The sequence below is a fragment of the Excalfactoria chinensis genome, chromosome 6 (assembly GCF_039878825.1).
Source record: "Excalfactoria chinensis isolate bCotChi1 chromosome 6, bCotChi1.hap2, whole genome shotgun sequence".
NCBI lineage: Eukaryota > Metazoa > Chordata > Aves > Galliformes > Phasianidae > Excalfactoria > Excalfactoria chinensis.
Window position 1 is genome coordinate 15,665,308 of NC_092830.1, and position 18,673 is coordinate 15,683,980.

General features: G+C 39.9%; 1 protein-coding gene across 25 annotated transcripts in view; it reads right to left on the bottom strand.

The window, feature by feature from the left end:
* Nucleotides 1-5,352: 5,352 nt before the first annotated feature.
* Nucleotides 5,353-18,673, bottom strand: part of ZMIZ1 (zinc finger MIZ-type containing 1) — a 318,620-nt gene continuing 305,299 nt past the window's right edge. For 21 of the 25 annotated variants that reach the window (XM_072339697.1, XM_072339691.1, XM_072339690.1 and 18 more), the window contains 3 exons: nucleotides 16,566-16,729; nucleotides 11,322-11,570; nucleotides 5,353-7,645 (listed from right to left, as the gene is read on the bottom strand). In XM_072339697.1, the coding sequence (XP_072195798.1) occupies nucleotides 7,538-7,645; nucleotides 11,322-11,570; nucleotides 16,566-16,729 (521 nt within the window). In that variant the 3' untranslated portion in view covers nucleotides 5,353-7,537. The remainder of the gene's footprint in view (nucleotides 7,646-11,321; nucleotides 11,571-16,565; nucleotides 16,730-18,673) is intronic. The other 4 variants (XM_072339699.1, XM_072339698.1, XM_072339700.1 and 1 more) reach the window with 1 other exon arrangement.

An 18,673-nucleotide genomic window follows, 5' to 3' on the forward strand; every position in this document is an offset into this window, starting at 1 on the left:
TTTCTAGCATTTGACCATGAAAAAAAGAAAACCAACACAAAAAAACCCTATCTTTCAACATGTTCACAATAATCAATACTTTGATATGTAAGCAGGGTGACAGCTACATTTTCCAGAATAGTTTAACAGGATCCCCAGAACATCAATATAAAACAACTCTGGGCAAACTGCAATATCTAGCTCATAATATTCCATCAAAACTACAACAATTCAAAACTCGGATGTAGAAGAAAAATACAATTGGTAATCCTGAACTTCTTTGGACATTCAGTAGAACAAACAAACAAAAATGCATAGAGAAAGCAGAGTATTTAAAAACCTAGCATTTTTAGAGAACCTAAGTTTGTGTGTATTACTGGATCTATCAAGAATACAGTGAGATCAGTAATTGGAAACATACTGGACAAACCAAGTGGACTTATTCCATAAATGAAGGGAAACAGCTTTGTCTTGTTTAGCCCACCTATACTGACAATATAATATTTTAAGCATAAAGACATTTACAGTTTGGGTTAGGAGTTCCTGAAAATGCAGAGGAGCCACAGAGCTGGCAAACCAGTAAGTCCCTCCCTGTCAGGCTGTTTGCTAATGGCCTGTAGAAGTCATGACATAATCGCTATCTGCTTGCCTCTTAAATAGAACTGTTTCATTGGTTAGGTTCCCTGTAGATTGTTTTTACATTCCCCTGGAAAATTCTGTATGCTGATGTAGACCAGATACCTCTGCAGAATGTGCAGAGGCCTGACCTTTGTTCCTTTTAGAGAGAAGTGTGATCAGGACATTGGCTGTATGGCTGATGTCAGGAGTAACATCCCATGTGGAACTGGTAGGATTTCAGTGATACAGACAAAGGAAAACTGTCAGAAGGTGACACAGTAGTTTTAACTCAAAACTATGAAAAGGAAAGGTATTCATTCACAATTGGAAATTCACAGTGCAAGAGGATTTGTCAGACTTGTAATTTAAGCAGGTAAGAGGGAAGTGGGTTCTAGGTAGAAATAAATACAGATAAAAGACTAGGTACACAAACATCAAATATGTCAAAGAGTTTTAGGAAGTAACAGACAAGGAACCATAACATGAGAATATTCTATATTAAATAAGAGTTATACCATTTTTTTCTATGTTGTCTAGCTTCCTCCTTTAAATGAAAGAGTGCAGCTCCATCGATACAGTATTTACATGCAGGAGGACCACTCCCACTGTCCAGTCAGCAAACAAGCAGATGGTGCCAACTCTGTTTCTCCTATAAAAGTCATGCTCAAGTGTCTGGGAACATAATGCAACACATACAAATAATATGTATTCAGAATTCCATACTGATTAGGAAGAGTAGAGAAAAAAATGTAAGGACCTGAGCGTGTTCTGAAGTTGCTCAACAATGAGGCACCGTGACAAGCACAGAAGGCACAGAGGTACTCCCATATGTGGCTGCCTGGAACCATAGGAGAGTAAACATTGTAGGGCCGTATTGCCACAGGATGGAACAGGAGACTCCAGCATGTACTGGATGCACACATAATACGTATCCTGGTGTCCACATCTAGGAGAAGCTCCATCTGGAGAACTGCTGTAGCCTTCTTACTTCCAAGTAAGCACGAAGAACAGCCAGCACTGAAGGACGTCACTTGCACACTTCGTGCAGAAAAGCTGACCTCCATCCTGAGTGCCAAGGCAGGTCTGTACACTGGCCAACTGGTACTTCTGGGGAGCTTCCAGGAAAACAAAACACCAAAACATTGATTAATTATTGGCTGGGATAGATAATTGCACTGAATGCACTGTAACTCAGTTTTATCACTTTATCCCAAATTACTATTTTGACTGATAGCACTAGCAAAGAAGGCAGAACCGAGGCAGAAACTTTTTTTTCCCAACTTTGAGAAAATAAGTTTTATCTATATCTGTAGTTTTATATATATCCATAATTAATTATGTGTATTTCAGTCAACAGCAGGGACTTGTGTCTTTATGAGGTAATTAATTGCTGTATCTGACTTATAAACACGTGTAAATACTTACAATGTAAGATGCTTAGGTTGCTCCTATAAATTGAACATATTTGGAAGGTGGATTTAAGCTAAACACTTCTGCAAATGCAATATCCAGAAGGTACTCAGGAATTCTCTATAAAAACAAGTCCTTACCCTTCAACAAAGTAATGGTGTGTGACTGTGGCTAGTGATGCGTGCAGAATTCTGCCAGGAATGGAGCTGTGCATGCCACTGCTGCTGCCAGTGCCCTGTGCATGCTCATGCAGCCACAGCTTGATCTGTCAGCAGCTCAGGGAGATTAAGCAGACCTCAGAACTGCATTCTGAAACCAACCTTCGGCTTTAAATGGCAATACATTAAAAATATATATATATATATACATATATATATCATTTTAGTTATCTCCCATTACTAATTTCCCCCAAAATGACAGACTGCAATTCAAAGAAAAATAATGAGACTTGTGAGAATTCAAAATAAAGAGAAAGATAACAGTCTCCTGTGCTGCTGGATGGTCAGTCCCTCCACTTACATCTCTCCACAAGGATTACAGCCATCCTACATTTCAAAACACAGGTCAGCACAAGAGATGAGCCTCTTTTTGTGTTATTCGTGTCATGCAAATATTTCATTTCAAAGAAATTGTTCCACGTTTTGATGGTATGCAGGACCCTCTGTTCTGAACTGCAAGTCATCAATATGATTTCATGTCAGGGTGTTTTCTTTGACATGATCCTGTGCCTATCAGTAAATCTGTGCTCCTTATCTCCTAGCCTGGGTCTCTTCCACCCTGGTTTGCACCCTTTTCCCTTCTTGAAGCAAGTTGTGCTCCCTGGGAAGCGCCATCCTACAGACACGGCCTTCAGATGAACACATGAGCCCGAAGGGAGAAGGGCAAGTAGGGTGTTACAAAAAGAAACTGAAAATTTACAAAGCAGCTGCCAATTAGCCAGACCTTAATTTTGCAAATTTATTTAGGAAAAAAAATTAACATGAGCAAATGAGAATACCTCAGTGTTACAACAGAGTATATAAATGTCTAGCAATAGTCAAATAATTTGATCTTTAAATATAAAATAACCACATGAACACCTAATATACAGGTTTCATCTGAATACATATTTATTAGATAAATATTAGGTTGTCACATCATCTAACTACATACAGTTTTGCAAGACTAAAAATCACAATTATCTTTTCTGACCAGTTTAAAGTATGAAATGATTGCATTGTACTGTACATACAATGTACAAACAAAGACAATGGCCATTTTTGTGTGTTACGTCAGATTGTACTTTTTTTTTTTTTTTCCTTTTTAATTCCCCTCTGATCGCAATATCAAAAATTGTACAAAGTATGAATTTGGTTACAATTTACTTTTTTTTTTTTTTTTTTTTTTGCAATCCCCTTATTTTTCTTCATCATTTCTGTAGCACCCTAAAAATACACAGGTGATAGACTAGTACACGTAAGCTAAATATTACAAGTAGATAAAACAAAACAAAATGAAGGATCAGAGTATATTACAGAAGTGAAAGTGAAACGAATGCCGGGACTCCACGAACGCTAACAAACAGGATTCATTTTCCACATAAGATGGAGCTTCAAGCTTTTTTTTTTTTCCTTTTTTTTTCCTTTTTTTTTTTTTTTCCTGCGAAATAAAAACAATGCACATTCCAAGGAAAATGAATGCATTTCTGTTAACATGTCTCTATTTGTCATTTACATATGTACAGATGTCCCTTGAGTCTCCGCTGCAGACATTGGCGTGTATCTGTCAGTCCTATAATAATGTCTTGGCAGCAGAACTGTAGATTTCTGTGGGTTCTTTCCCAGATGAACTTCCATAGGGAAACAATTAAAAAGTAAACAAACAAACAAAAAAGAAGAAGAATAAAAATACTACTGGAATTTCATACAATAATTAAGCTTTAAAAGAAATGACTGTGATTACCCTATTTGCTAGGTTTTTTTCTCTAAACTTTAATACGGCAGTGAACAGATAAAAAAATAACTAAATTTTCATTTAGAAGCTTTTCCATACTGAATCTACTATACAGTACCTGATTTTAGCTGACATAGTTTTAAAACTGTCTCATATGTCCAACATTTGGGTGATAGGTAAAAATCGTGTTTTCTCTCCTAAGTTCTGCTTAGAAACTGAACGCTTCTCTAAGCTCCAACATGTCCACCATCCACTTTAATGCTCTATTACTGTACAAAGCAGACGCAAACACCACTCCAAACATATTGCTAATATCTATTTGTTTGTTTTGTTTGTTTGTTTTTTCCCTTTATTCTTTCCAGCAGGTACTTTCAGATGATACGTTTTAAATACTACCAGTTAGCAAAAAGTCAGTTCTTAATATACCTGGTTTAAAATACGAACGTTGTGTTTAAGAGAAAAGCAATTTCAGGTGACTAACTTAGCTGCTCAGGAAACAATGGAGAGTGTATTAAATAGAATCAAAAAATCTGAGCAACCCATTCCATCTAGCACTGTGAAATGTTCTTTATTCCAAAACCTATGGCTTAAGAAACTTCCCCCAGAATGAAACAAAACAAAACTCTAAGGGCATAACGTCAGTTTATCATTTGCCACCCCTGAAAATGACTTCAATACATATATGAACAATGCAGCAAAAATACAGGGGAAAACTACTACAGTAAAATGGCTACAAAACACATCTGTAACTGAAGAACGGTCTTTCCTAGTGTTGGTGTGGCAGCAGCACCACACCACAACCCCGTTACCATGTATTATACCAAGGTATCTTTAATATTCTGCAGAGATCCTCTACAGGTTGTCAAGCCTACACAAGAAAAAAGACACTTCTAAGCAGAATAAAGTGTACTATACTGTTTCCCTCCCCACCCACCAGCATCCCTTCGTGTTAGTGTGCCCAGCTCTGCAGGCTGGAACACCAGCACAGTGATATAAATACAGTACCTTACGTACTCGCTGCTTGCCTTAGTGCTTCTTCACCTGTTCAGACAGCTGCTCCTAGGTGTCCTGCTCACTGGGGCAAAGGGACAAAACCTCTGCCTTCACCAGCCCACAGGCACCACACGGGCAGGAAACATCGGTTTGTTGGGTGGTGGGATTTTTGCCCTAGGCAATCACTTCCTACTGTGTTTCCATGACAGAGCTGGGCCCTGATTGTCCAGGTACTGCCTGACATTTCAATTCATTCATCAGGTAAATGGATATGAAGTTTGGGCTATTTCTTCAAAAGAAAACGGGTTGGGGGGAGGGAGTGGGGTGAGGAGGGCGAAGAAAAAAAAACAAACCTCCCTTATTCTGTTAAAGAACCCTCAATTTTCTTTTTCTTTTTCTATTTTTTTTTTTTTTGTTAAAAAAGGACCCATATATATTTTTTTTTTCCAACAAGGTATTTAAAAACACCAGCAAAAGTATAATCAGATCATGAAAATGTTGAATATTATCAAAGACGATACTAAAATATTCACAAAGATATTTACAATAGCAATTCTTAAAATAATTGATTTTGCATAATGAACAGCGCCTTTCTTAAAAAAACTCGAAACAGGAAAAATATAAGTGTGGGACCATCTCTACATAATATGTTTGACAGATTCAATACTCCTACTGGAAAATAAAAGAACTAAACCGCCATTTCCTTTAATATCTACAGCAAGGTGCTGCTGACTAGCATATATATATCACGACGCATGTACAGCAGTAGTGGGAAATGTTAACAGAGAGCAAAATAAAACAAGAACTGCAAAGAATTTACAAACGTGACTTTGGTGAGGAAAGAAAATCCAGAGTTGTAAGCACATACCATGCCATTTACAGCTTGCTAACTGAACACAGAGGGCTAGGAAACTCTAGTCAAACAGATGTGAGCAAACAAAACTTGTCTGGCACTTAAGTTTAAAACTTGTTGAGGCGAGCAAGTAAAAGTTACTGGATTGGGTCTGGGACGAGGGAAGGAGTAGGGTCAAATTTGCTTTAGTAAAAAAAAGAAATTAACCAATAACTCTACAGTGGGCAAAAGCTGAAATGTTGCACCACGAGGGCAAAGTTGGCACACATGCACTTCTTACACGGCTACTGTACATAATTTATAAAAGAGAGAGAGAGAGACAAAGAGCACAGAAATGGGCACAGAAGCAACAGGAAGCTCATGCAGGAGCAGCAACCACACGAGAAGCACGGATCACAGGGGCAAGACAGTGATTGTGGCATTAGGGTCTCTTGAGGGCAGCAGCAATCTACCAAGTCAGTTTTCCTCCCCATGCCCTTTCCTTCATGAGAACAATCTCTTCCTGGCACCTAAGGTTTAAGAAAAGAAACTGAAGGAGGAGAAAAGAAAAAGTTTGAATTATTTGTAACAGTCATGAAAACAGAACACAAAGCAAAATAAAAAAGAAGCTATGTCTATCCAATTTCAATGCCCCTTTTCAAGCTGATTATGAAAAACAATTATGCAGATCTTGATGCTACTCTCCCTCATCCTGCAATGATTTCCTATCCACCTTCAACCTAACTTGTCTTATTATGTGTTGTGCAATACACACAGTGACGCAAACGCTCAGGAAGCAAAGGCTGTAGGTTTATGATTGAGTGTTTCAGTTTGCATTCCCCCCTCCCTCTCTTTTCCATTCTGTATGGATCATATGGCAAAAAGACCTGTTACAACAATCTCAACAGTTGGGTGTCAACGCAGCCACAAACAGTAATGATTTGAAACCAAACCACAGAAAAGCCCTAAACATTGAAAGTATTTTTTATTTTTTTCCATGTGCTTCCAATGTGTGTGTTTGAACAGAGGAATCCTTTCCAAAAGAAGTGTTTAAGATTCCTGAACTTTTCTAAGTCCAAACACACGCGGCTGCGGCCTGGAGATGCTCAGGACTCCGTTACTGACAACGTGTTTACTAAACTGTTGTCACCCTCTTGATGGGCTCGTATTTCTTCCCTACTTCTGCCATTTTACTGTACGATTTGTGCTTTTTGGAGCTTTGTTAGCGTTTCTGTTTTTTGTTTTGTGTGTGGCCAGAACAATTACTCCAACACAAACCTGTGCTTGGAGAGGGACAGAGGAGAAGCAGGGTGGAGGGAGATGGTTTCAAAAAAATGGAAGAACATGCGCTGGAAGGACACTCTGAGACAGGTCAATTAAAGACAGTTCCATTTTGTTGCCTTTTCTTCCCTTGCCAAGATTTGTTTTTGCCAAGATACTTCACACTATGTTTATCACAGAACTCTCTCTCTATAGGATGAACAACAAACGGGGTTTCCAATAGCTGCACAACTGTCTGTGTTACGTTGTGACGCGTAGCATGGCGGACTCTGAGATTACTGCACTTTTTTGTGTATTTTTTCTCCCGTCACTTTCGCAGTTTTTGAAGCTGACAAAAGCAGTTCTGAGATGAAGAAAGCAGGGAGTGCACCACTGGATCAACTTGTGAGGTGTTTTTTTTTTCTTCTTTTGTGGAAAAGGAGTGTTAAGATTTCTTGCTGTGCAGCCACACATGTGAACAAGTGAAGGGGATGGGGGGGAATACACATGGGTTCAGTTGTTCTCAAAGAGAGACAGAAGGTCATCATTGCTATTGCTTGGCAAATCAGGAGGATCCAGGTACGAAAGCAGCTCATCTGGATTTGTGAGTTCTGGAAGCAGCTATAAAATATAAAGATAAAAGGAAAATTACAGATAACAGAAATACAATTGTGGAAAAAAAGGGATTAAATACCATAAATTCCAGGAAACAGGCTTTCATATAAACATATTGAAATAAATCAAATATGACAGCAGTAATGCTGCCTAACACCCTAAGGTGACGCAGTAGACACTTGTTTGTGAAAGTCTGTATTACTCAACATTCCCATCACAAAGCTTATCAATAAACAAAGTTTAATTCCTGCCTCACATTGTTGATAAGACCTTCTTGATAAATGTGTTACGTAGGTTAGTTTCATGTAAAACACTGAAAGGAAACTTGAACAATGCGGTCAAGACTTATTTGAGCCTTAAAGTGGATCAGCAAAGCCTGGTGTACATGACTGGCAGGCAGCAGCATGGTAATGAGGCTGCTGTGTCTATCCCTTCCTTGTGCACGGACACACAGGCTGGGCAGTGAGCTGGACTGGAACTTGCCAGGTGCTGAAACTAACCCAGACCAAAAAAGGCCCAAAATCAAAATCAAAAAACCCACCAACAGTCCTACGGAGGAGTAAGGGGAGGGGCACATGACAAGGCACACCTCCATGAAGAAGAGAAGAAGAAGAGATGACCTCCTCCTCTCTCTTTGGCAGTGACAGTTGATGATGTTTTGGAGTGCTTATTCAACTCCAGCTTATTTGTACTTCAAGGCATTTTAAAGGGTCAGCGGCATAACCCTCCAACCAACAGAAGATGCACTGATCTTCACAAGGTTTTAAATGTATCAAGATGAAAAATTTTTGAACTTAGGTTTTCGCTAACACTGCATCAAATAGAACTACATTTTTTTGGTTGTTATTTATTTATTATTTTTATTTTTTCCCAAGCATCACTCAGATTCTTTTTTATCTGACAGGTCACAGGCACACCTCAGTTACCGAGGGTTTTGTAAGAGGCAACGTTTTCTGGCTTATTCTGCAACTTACCAAGTCTTGGTAAAAAGTAAAAGTATTTATGACCTGACATGGAAGAGCTTGTAATAAGCTCCCCTTACATTCAGTGTTGTGTTGAGGCCAAGACAGAAAAAAAACATGGAATGGTTTAAAAAACACAGCAGTAAGTACACGAAATTCATTTTAAACTGTTCTGTGTTTTCAAATACTATAAAACTAAAAACTTGACTACATCACATTTGGCACACAAGTACTATATTTATATGCTTCTATACGCTCAAATGGATGAACATATTTTTAAATAAACTATACATGAAATGAAGAAAGAAGTTTATTACTTCCTATGCACTATTAAAAAAAAAAGAAAAAAAGAAAAAAAAAAAAGTTTGCATAAACAAAATGCCCCCAAGGGAATGTTTTTCATAAAACACCTCCTCCTTTTACACGCAGTTTTAACTGCTGTTGTCATAGTGCTAGACTAAAGATATACAGCTTTTAAATGCATTTCACCTGCTTGCATAATTTTCTGAATATCTAGTATGGGACTAAAAGAAAACTGAGGCCTTTCCGTATGTTTAGAAAGTAACAAATGGTTGAATGTATCCTGCAGATATTCCAACTCAATTCTTAAAAAATTATCATACTGTGTCTGAGACTCGTTCTTTTATACAGAGGATTGTTGGTTTTTTTTTTATAAAGGTGAAAGGTAAAAACAGTATGATCTTTAATGATGCAGTCTTCTGAATTTTGAGGGTGCATTTCATACCATGAAGTAATGGCAAAACTTCAGGACTAAAATGTTTCTAAGACTTCTCAAAAGAGAATCAACCAACTTTTGCTACTTAAGGCATATTTTGACACAGCCTCAAGGAGAAAAAGGGTAAAGGAGAGGAAATTTTGAAAACATGAAGAGCACTTCTGAATGCTGGGGTGTTTCCCTGCATACAGGCCTGTGCAACACACACGCCATGAGCTGGCACTGTAGCTTGGCTGCTGGTGTGTGGGGATCCTCACAGCAGCCCCTCCAGCAAGAGGAAAATCCAAGGGCTCAGCTGGGTGCAGTGCTGGGCCAGGAGGGAATGATGGAGGGCTGAGAGGAGCAGGCACCCTAGCAGAATTTGGAGAGTGCATCCAGTGCTCCTCAACTGATTACTGTAGGGCTCTCATCAGGCATCCGCACCCTGTGCCTCTGCTGTGTGTAGTATGAGCGTGGGTCATCTCCACCTATATGAGGCGTACCCTTCCGCCTGGCTAAGCACTGCACTGAAGCATTAATGAATGACCCTATCTGCGCCAGCAGGTCCAGCTGCCCATGGTGCATTCTCCAGCTTGGTTCCAGCTCACAGGCAGTGCTGCAAGGTGCCTGGCTCAGCCTGGCTTCACAACACAGTCAACAGTAGCTAAACCTGCTGACATCATTCACCTGTGTGTGACTGAGCTCACAGATATTTCTAAGCCCTATGCTCTCCACACTGCACGGCGCTTGCTTCATTCAGCTACGGCAATTTCAGTTTGACACTGAATGCTGCCATCAGTAATATTCACAGTACTACGGTAAATGTATATTTTCTTTTCACCAAGGAAAAATTGCCTGACCCATATCAGTATACAGTGCTACTTAAATACCTGAAGAAAAACTGAGCTTTTTATTTCACCTACTGATATTACTCATATGGCATCCTTAAGGGCTCAGACCTCCAGTTGCCAACATGACCTGCAGCTCCTGAGGGACGTGCCATGGTCATGCTGTGTGACAGACACAGCCTGGCTCCAGCACAGACACTGCTCACTGAGGGCTTCTCCCAGTGTCTGGAGCCTGCCTTCCCCCACGAGGCTGCCTGATGGCACAGAGCTGTCATGGGACAGGGAACAGGCACACACACAGCAACAGCACGGACAGGTATAAACCTGAGGCACAGAGTGAACACTTCTCTCAGAAAAATACATTGTGCGGCAGACTTTGGACCAGACAGAAGATACAAATACAGGAATGCATGACTTAAATGAAAATCCAACCCTAGTGCTAAGAAATGTAATCTTCAGAAGGTAGGTAGTTGACCAGATGCCTCAAGCAGCTCACTCCCAGCACTAGCAGTGGGTGGCTGCGGACATTACTTCTGTCCTTAACACTAGGATCATCTCAATTTAGTCACATGCTGCACTCAACTCTGGCTAAGGAGGCAGAAGACGTCCTTGTTCATTTACAGCACTTGCATGGCATGGGAGCAGGACGTTCGCTGCTGAGTGCTGGTGGCAGAACCCAGAGCCAGGGATGGACCCCGCTGTCAGGCACCATGAGGCTGAAACTGAGCCAGCACATGGCTCAATGGGCACCATGTGGCCCAAGTCCGGCCCATGTTTACGGCCAACTCCTCCTAATCTGGAGGCTGCAGCAGCTCCAGGGCTTGGACTCACACACACGAGTGCCTTCATCTGGTTACAAGGGGATTGGGAGATCTCTCTGGGCAGACACTCTACCTGCTGTTTCAAGAGACACTTGCCTCCCCATTATGAGGAGGACACGGTTGGCATGTCACACAGCTGCTTAAAACAGAAGAATTTCCACAGCAAGCCAGGAGCGCCCTGTTACCTCAGCTGCAGTGACTACACCCATGTACCCAAGCATGAGACGATGGCATGTGCTGTGGAAGCGGCTCCCCATCCCCGCACCCATCCCGCCCTCCCACCGCCATGTCAAGCACACTCTATGGCAGGCAGATGATAGTATGACACAGACTTACATCCAGCGAGGGCTCCGGCATGTCAGGTGCTCCCTGTCCACCAGCCTGACCCTCTAAGGCTGAGGAGGGATTAAAGGTCAGGTCACTGTGTGGATGGTTGCCAGAAGCGGCCGGGGGCGGCTGCCGGGACTGCTGGCTGGGAGGCCCGCTGTGATGTAATGGCTGCCCTGACTGGCTGCTGGGGTGAGGGACGTGCAAACCTTGCTGCATGGAAGTATGGGACTGATCAGTGCTGCCGGGATGAGGGATCTGCGGAGGAGGAAAAAAGCAGGAAAAGAAAGTGAGGCCACAAGGTACAGTGCTCGTGGTGCCTGACTCTGTAACTGCATGTTGAAAGGAAACAACAAAAATGATTTTAAAAAAGAAAAAAAGAAAAAGAAAAAAAAAGAAAAAAAAAAAAAGCATAATTTCAAAAGAAAGCTCCATATCCCAACGTCAGAGGAAATGTTTCAGCTTTTTGGAGGTCATCTGCAATGGGGAAATAAACATACTGGGTTTGTGCTGCTGCATTTGTTTCACTGTAATGTGGGAAACTGTGGCTGAAGGTGTAAACCAAGCAGCCCATAGGGCTGAAGGGGGCTGATGATGCTGCTCAGTGTAAGCCAGGCAGATGCTTTGCCCTTGAAAAATTTCAGGAATGAATGGAGGATTTGTAGAATAATCATCCCTGTGCCAGCAAACTGATTAACTGAGAAAATGCTTAAGTTCTGCTCAGATTCCTTATTGGGCAGCTTCCCTGACACTGCTGCCTATTCTTGTTTCAGCTTGTTATAACCATCTGGCAATTACCAGCCCTTCCTCTATTTTATTTTCATCCATCTTTTCAGAAAGCAGCACCCTTTTAAAGGGATTTTCTTAGCTGATGGTTGATAAAATCAAGTGGGCTTGGTTAGACAAGCTCCTCAGCCACCCACAGAGCTGCTGGAGGTGGCCGAATACCTGCTGACACCCTGTAAAGCACAACACATTATCTTAAATTACAAAAGATCGTGTGACAGAATGCATCTTTATTTTCACATGGGCAATTTCTCTAGCAAAAACTTTGTATTTTCTATGTTTTCAATGGGGAATAACCTACCAAACCATATGTGTCTTCTAAGCCTTATTATGAAAGAATTGAGGGAAAAAAAATCTTTCTCCCATTACAGAGAAGTGACAAAAATGCAGAAACCCAGTTTTTTCTTCTGCTATATTACCTTTAATGCTAGTGGACTCTTTGGGACTTGATCATGGTGCCAAGAGAAAAATGAGTGTGAATGACTTAGAATCAGTTATTTCATGTTAATTGGGTATATGGAGAAGCAAAAAATGTAAACATTTTTTGAGAAATGCTACATATTGCCACACAGTGGAGCTGAAACAAAAGAACAGATACGTACAACAACAGCATGAAATTCATCCAGCCAAGCCAACAGAAACTGGCAAAATGCTATGTCACATGTCAGCATTGACCCCTTCATATCACAGCAAACTGCAAGGTTATTTTAACCTTACTCTTTAGTTTTGGAAAGCAAAAGGGAGGTTATTACAAAACTTAATTAAAATATTCCAAGATATTAAGAAAAAAAAATAAATCACAGAAACAAGCATTTTATAAAGAAACATTTTTCCACTCACACGAAAACTGACATCGGAACAGTGATACAGTGGGACACTCATACTCGGCTACATGGAGGTCTTTTTCAATAGTTTGGCAGTAGGATCGTTGATGGAAATGAGCAGGATTCTACATGCATAAGTGTTTTTGGGTCTCTTTCCCATATGAGACCTTAAGAAAACTATTATGAAGTACCGTTGTACACTTTTCTCTCCATTAGAGTCACAATTTGACTGTCTGGAATGTATTCTGTAACATTATTGTTGTTACCTTACAGGTAAACTTGTACAAAATCTGCCCATAGACCACAGCTTAATGTAAATGAATCTGCAACCTAGGAACTTTGCTACGGTCCAAGTGAAAACAGATGTCTGTCCAAATGGTATAGTTTCATTCTTTTGTTCACTGAGAACACGTGCAACAGGGACTGTGCAAAGACAGCTTAATAATAAGAAAAAGTAAAAAGCAATAAAAGACAGTGTTGCTGAAGTGGGAAAGTTGTTTCCAGAAAATAAAACAAAATAGGATCATCTTGAAAATTCTCTTAAATTTATCCCCAAATGCATGTGGCAAGGGTCACAATGGTGTGCATATTGAAGTCATTATTTAAACAAAGAGGCAATCATATGTTTTCAGACATATTTCAGAACAGACAATCAGGTTAAAAATTCTACACATTATGTTTCCGTACACTGACATTATATAAATATTTTATCAATAAGGCAGTATCTTGGGTAGAGATATCTGCTGGACAGGGAGTCGTTGTTCATTTTAAGACTGAAGGTTATCATAATCTTAAATAGCCAACACAGTTTCAAGATCCGACAGCATTCATTCAGGCCTACCTGTGACAGAGTAAATGCTCGCTTTTTTTTTTTTTAATATTACAAATTATATTATTATAAATATTATTATTATAAATATTATTATATTATAAAATATTTTAAATTATAAATATTATAAATTATAATTTTTAATATTATAAATTTTTAAATATTATAAATGCTGACTATTTTTTTTTGTCTTTATTCAGCTGACTAATGATGAATTAATTACCATCAGCGTAAAACCACTCTAAACAATACAACGTGGGCTTTCTGCTTGTGTCTGCCACTTGCACTGTTTTATTTCAAAAGCACCAACTTACATTATGAATGCTGAGTCTAACAAAGTTGCCGCTGCTTAGATAGCAAGGTAAATTAGAGTTGTTTTTAGGAGCACAAACTCTGGCACTCTTAAACATTTACAATATGTAAAAGGAAAGTTTATGGAAGACACAACTACATCTACTGTTTAATAGCACAAAGAACACAATTCGTTATGAGTTAGTCTAAGAGTGACCTCTAGGAGTGCTGAGATGAACAGCAACAGAACTTGCCAGCTGCAGAATGATATTCCTTTCATCTCAGGAGAAAATTGGTGGTGAAAAAAAGGATCATTAGCTTGAGTCAATTGTTTATACAATTGTATATATCTCTCCACTATGGAGGTCACAGACTCACCAGCTCTTAGCTGTGCTAAGTGGCAGAATCACTGAAAGATGCCAACCTGCCCTGCCGCTGTTCTCTGCCACTTTTCCGATCCATTTTTCCCTTGCTATCAACATGCATCCTTGCAAATATACTGCAAACTTCACAGGTTCTATTATATCAGTACCATGTGTTAATAGCATGCATTTCTCTAAAAGCCGCAGTTTTAAAGCTGTCTTTCCTGTGTGTCTGCTACCAAAAAACACTTCTTCAGAGAGAAGAATGGAAGAAAGAAAAAACAGAAGAGGGAAGCAGAGACTTTGTAATATCGACAAAATTCTGCTAGAGTACTATCAGTCCACAAAAGCAGCCAAAAAATATGTATGGCCAAATTGGTAAGGTCAACCTAATTCTATTGTGCTAAAAAACGTGAAAACCGATCCTCATTAAGGCAAATCACCCACTGACATAAACCAGGTGGAGCCTGCTTTTGTGCCACTTCCCTTTCCCGAACACAATAGCTTGTGTATCATGATAGAAGAGGGACAAGTGAGGCAAAGGTGTACTTCAATTGCTAGCTATCATAAGCAAGCATTAGATCTGATACTGACTGACCCACAGAATCAAAAATCTATTAACATTTACCCAAATACCCTCTTACAGTTCTGCGGTATGCATAACCTTGAGCAACTTTTAACTTTGCTATTATCTGTAAGGAGTCCAGTTTTCAGAAAGCCACAGATTCTTTGCTTTCATATTCAACCACTTCATATCCTACCACTTCAGTGAATTTACTAGGGCAAGTGCTATAGCAAAGGTAAAGCAGTTAACTGATGGAGTGGAAATGTACGTGTCACAGAATGGGAGGTGCAGAAGAATTCCCTGTGGCTTTGATTCAAAGGACAGCGGCTGTGTGTGAGAGGTTCAGGTTGGTAGCAATTCCCCTCACTACTATATTCTCATGCTGTACAGTTGGTTCAGATACAGATACTCAGGTTTCTCATTAAACTGATATGTAAAATTTGCCAAAGTAAAATTAAATTTACAGTGTGCTTGTTCTATCCTTTATTAGCCTGTGAAGTGGTAAAGTCATTACATTTTCTGGACTCTTCCTTTGCAGACATTCTTCTCACTTGGGATCTGTCCAAGCTATACTAAGAATGCTCTCTCCCTCCTCCCTCCCTATTTCTCACCATCCTCCTTGGAAAACCCACTGCCAGCTAGAGGAGACACTGACTGAGTAGGCTTTTCCTAAGCATCTGCTACCACATATCCTCATTACTTTCTGAAATAGTGCTTTCTAGTGCTCAATGAAAACACTGCACAGATGACTCATCAAGTTAAACATCCTTCCTGTGCAGTAACAGCATACTATAAAGCCCTAGCCCTGTAACTTACTTGAATATAAAAGGGTATATACACACACATACCACACAGATTTAAAATAGATGACTAGTCATGCCTAAGAGCTAAACACTGCTGGTAACTTTGCTATCATCTGGTTGCTGCAGTACTACATCTTCTGGACATAAAGTTATGTATATAAAACTTGGTTCACTGAGCAAGCCGCTTTTCTAATGAGCAGTTCTGCCTTTCCAGCTGAGACCTGAGGAACCTCTGTTTTTTTAAATCTGTTACACTGGTGCACCCTCAGACTAGCAGCAGCATCTCTCCTTGAAATCTATAGGCTTGTCCTATTCCCTACAGCTTAAAGGTACATTTCTACTTTGACAGAATCCCTCACAAAATGCTTTGATGCAAACTTTGCCCTCAGGGACAAAGTCAGGGAAGACACAGTCCCTGCTCTGAAGTCAGTCAATGTCTTGTTATAACAAGCTGTCTGCTGAAGATGGACATTCACAGATACTGCTGGCTAGCTTTTTTCAGGTGTCAGAGGAAAGCACAATGATTAACACAGGTACACCATGCAAGGTTGTTTCTTTCAGATAAACAAGCTTAAACAACAATTTAAAAAAAACACCTTAAAAACATTTTCCCACAAACTTGAAAAGGCCAGAAACTAAAACTGACATTTCTCACAGGGCTACTCTATTTCAGATGCTGCCAAAGTTGGGAATCCAAAACAAGGAAAATCAAGTCACAAGGAAAGTCCATTTGGCTGATTGGAGCATCTTACTCCTGCAAAGAAAGACCTATGTCTGCAGCACCATTACTTACAGATTCCTGCATAGGGTGACTGAGAGGTTTGTCGAGAGCTGCCATGCTGCTTGGCATGTCTGGGGGATGTGACAGCTGTGGCCCATGCATGAAATCATTCATTGATGTTCCACCAGGATTCCCGTGCGGAAAATCAAAATTGCCATGACCTTGGTAACTGTTACCTGAAAGACAAACAGATATTATACAAAGTAATTTTTTTGTTGTTGTTGTTATTTATTTTTTTTCCCCTGACACTTATCTTCTAGAGTCTCTTTTCGTAAAATCTTTGCAGGGCCATATACCCCATAGGATGGGGTAACATGGCAATGTTGCACTCCCCGCTGCAGAGGCAGCTGAAGGAATAATAGGGAGGAAAAAATGGCATTTGGCTTTCACGTATTGGCTACTGCTGGGAATATTAGGACTGACTGTAGTAATCTGTGTACATTCTGAAAATAACTGAAAACTCCTGACACTTAGAATAGCTGCAGTTAAGTCACAGATTAAACTTAAGCAAGACAAAAAGTCAAAAGAATCAGACTGAAATTGACTTACTGCCCAAGAACAAATTATATATATAGGACACCTGTGTCATTTTTATCTACATTTCCACGCACTAAGGAGGACTGTAGCTTTCCATCAGTTTCTGACAAAGTGACAGAGCTGAATCAGGAAGATGCCACCATGGATGCTGCACATCCATTTCACCTCTTCTTCATCACTATAAATAGGCAACTTCTGTTGAGATAATGCAGAAGAGGCCTTTGTGTCTAATTGAGGCTTGGGATGTAATTCTCCTTGATACCATGAAACCTAATAACATTTACTTGATTGTCAGAATATACACCAATTTTCCCTTTCTGGAAACATCTATCTCCATTTTCAGAGCTACGGTTTGCACGCATCTTGTGTTTCAGATGTGGATACATGCATTCACAATGAAAAATTAGAGAATTTATGAAATCTATCTAACTTTGGATGGAAAATATGTTCTCCAGAACATCAAAATTCCTTACCAATTCAGAATCTGGTTTTAACTCTCACACGTCTACTATCTAGGAGCAAGCCTGGGGCCCTCTGCAGAACTTCAGGACAAGTATAGTATGGCCATCATCAGTACATTTTGATCCTTCCACCTCAGCCTTGTGAGCATCACTATAATTCTGCAGCATGAGTGCATCATAGTACAGGGGATTTATTTTCACAATTCTTTTCTATTCTGATCCCTCTGTTATCACATTCATTTGAGATAGCAACTCTGTTGGTTTATCTGCTCTTAAGAATTAGGACTGGACTGAAGTCACTAAGCTATTTTTTTATATGTGACCTAACTGCATGATACTGAACTCAGAAACAATAGAATAGTTTTGGAACTTGAACAGAGAACTTAAGGTTTCTCAGCTAGAATATAGGAGCTTTAAACAGAAGAAGTCAAGAAAGGAGTTCAACAAACCAAAGAAGTTGTGACATTTGCTCTTCCGCACAGCTTCATAAGCAGAAGCTTAATCTCAGAGGAATAGAAGTCATTAGCCATGTAAGAATATTTCCCAGAGAAGTCATGACTTTGATCTACCATGTAAATACCACAGAGCCTTACTAATTCCCATTTTGTTAATCTGCAAACTGGATAATTCTCCCAGAATGTAACTGCTCTTGCCTCGCTTCTCAGGAAAAAATTTAATAAGGTCTTGTATTACCAAGTACTTGCTATATTTACAAACTATACGTCAGTATAATTACAAACAAATGTAAATCACAGTAATAACAATACTACTTTTCTTTCTAGAATGTTGTCAGTGAGAGGACATTGCCTAATACTAAACACTAAGTTTCACCGTACATACTGATAGAGAATGAAAACATGATGCACCATGCCCATGCATTTACAGCCATGCAGAAATACGCCCTTCTCTGGGGAAAGAGTTGTGCCACGTGCTGAGGGACACACCTGTAAAGTCATTTAGGATAATCTGGTGCCTTGCACTGATACGTGTGTTGCAGCAGAGGTAGGACAATATAGACTGCACATGACATCGGTGAGTTGAGTCTCTGAGCAGCAATGTCTAACTCTGCCTCAGGACATACAGGAGAAGGGAGGGAAATAACAGCTCAGGCAACAATCACTA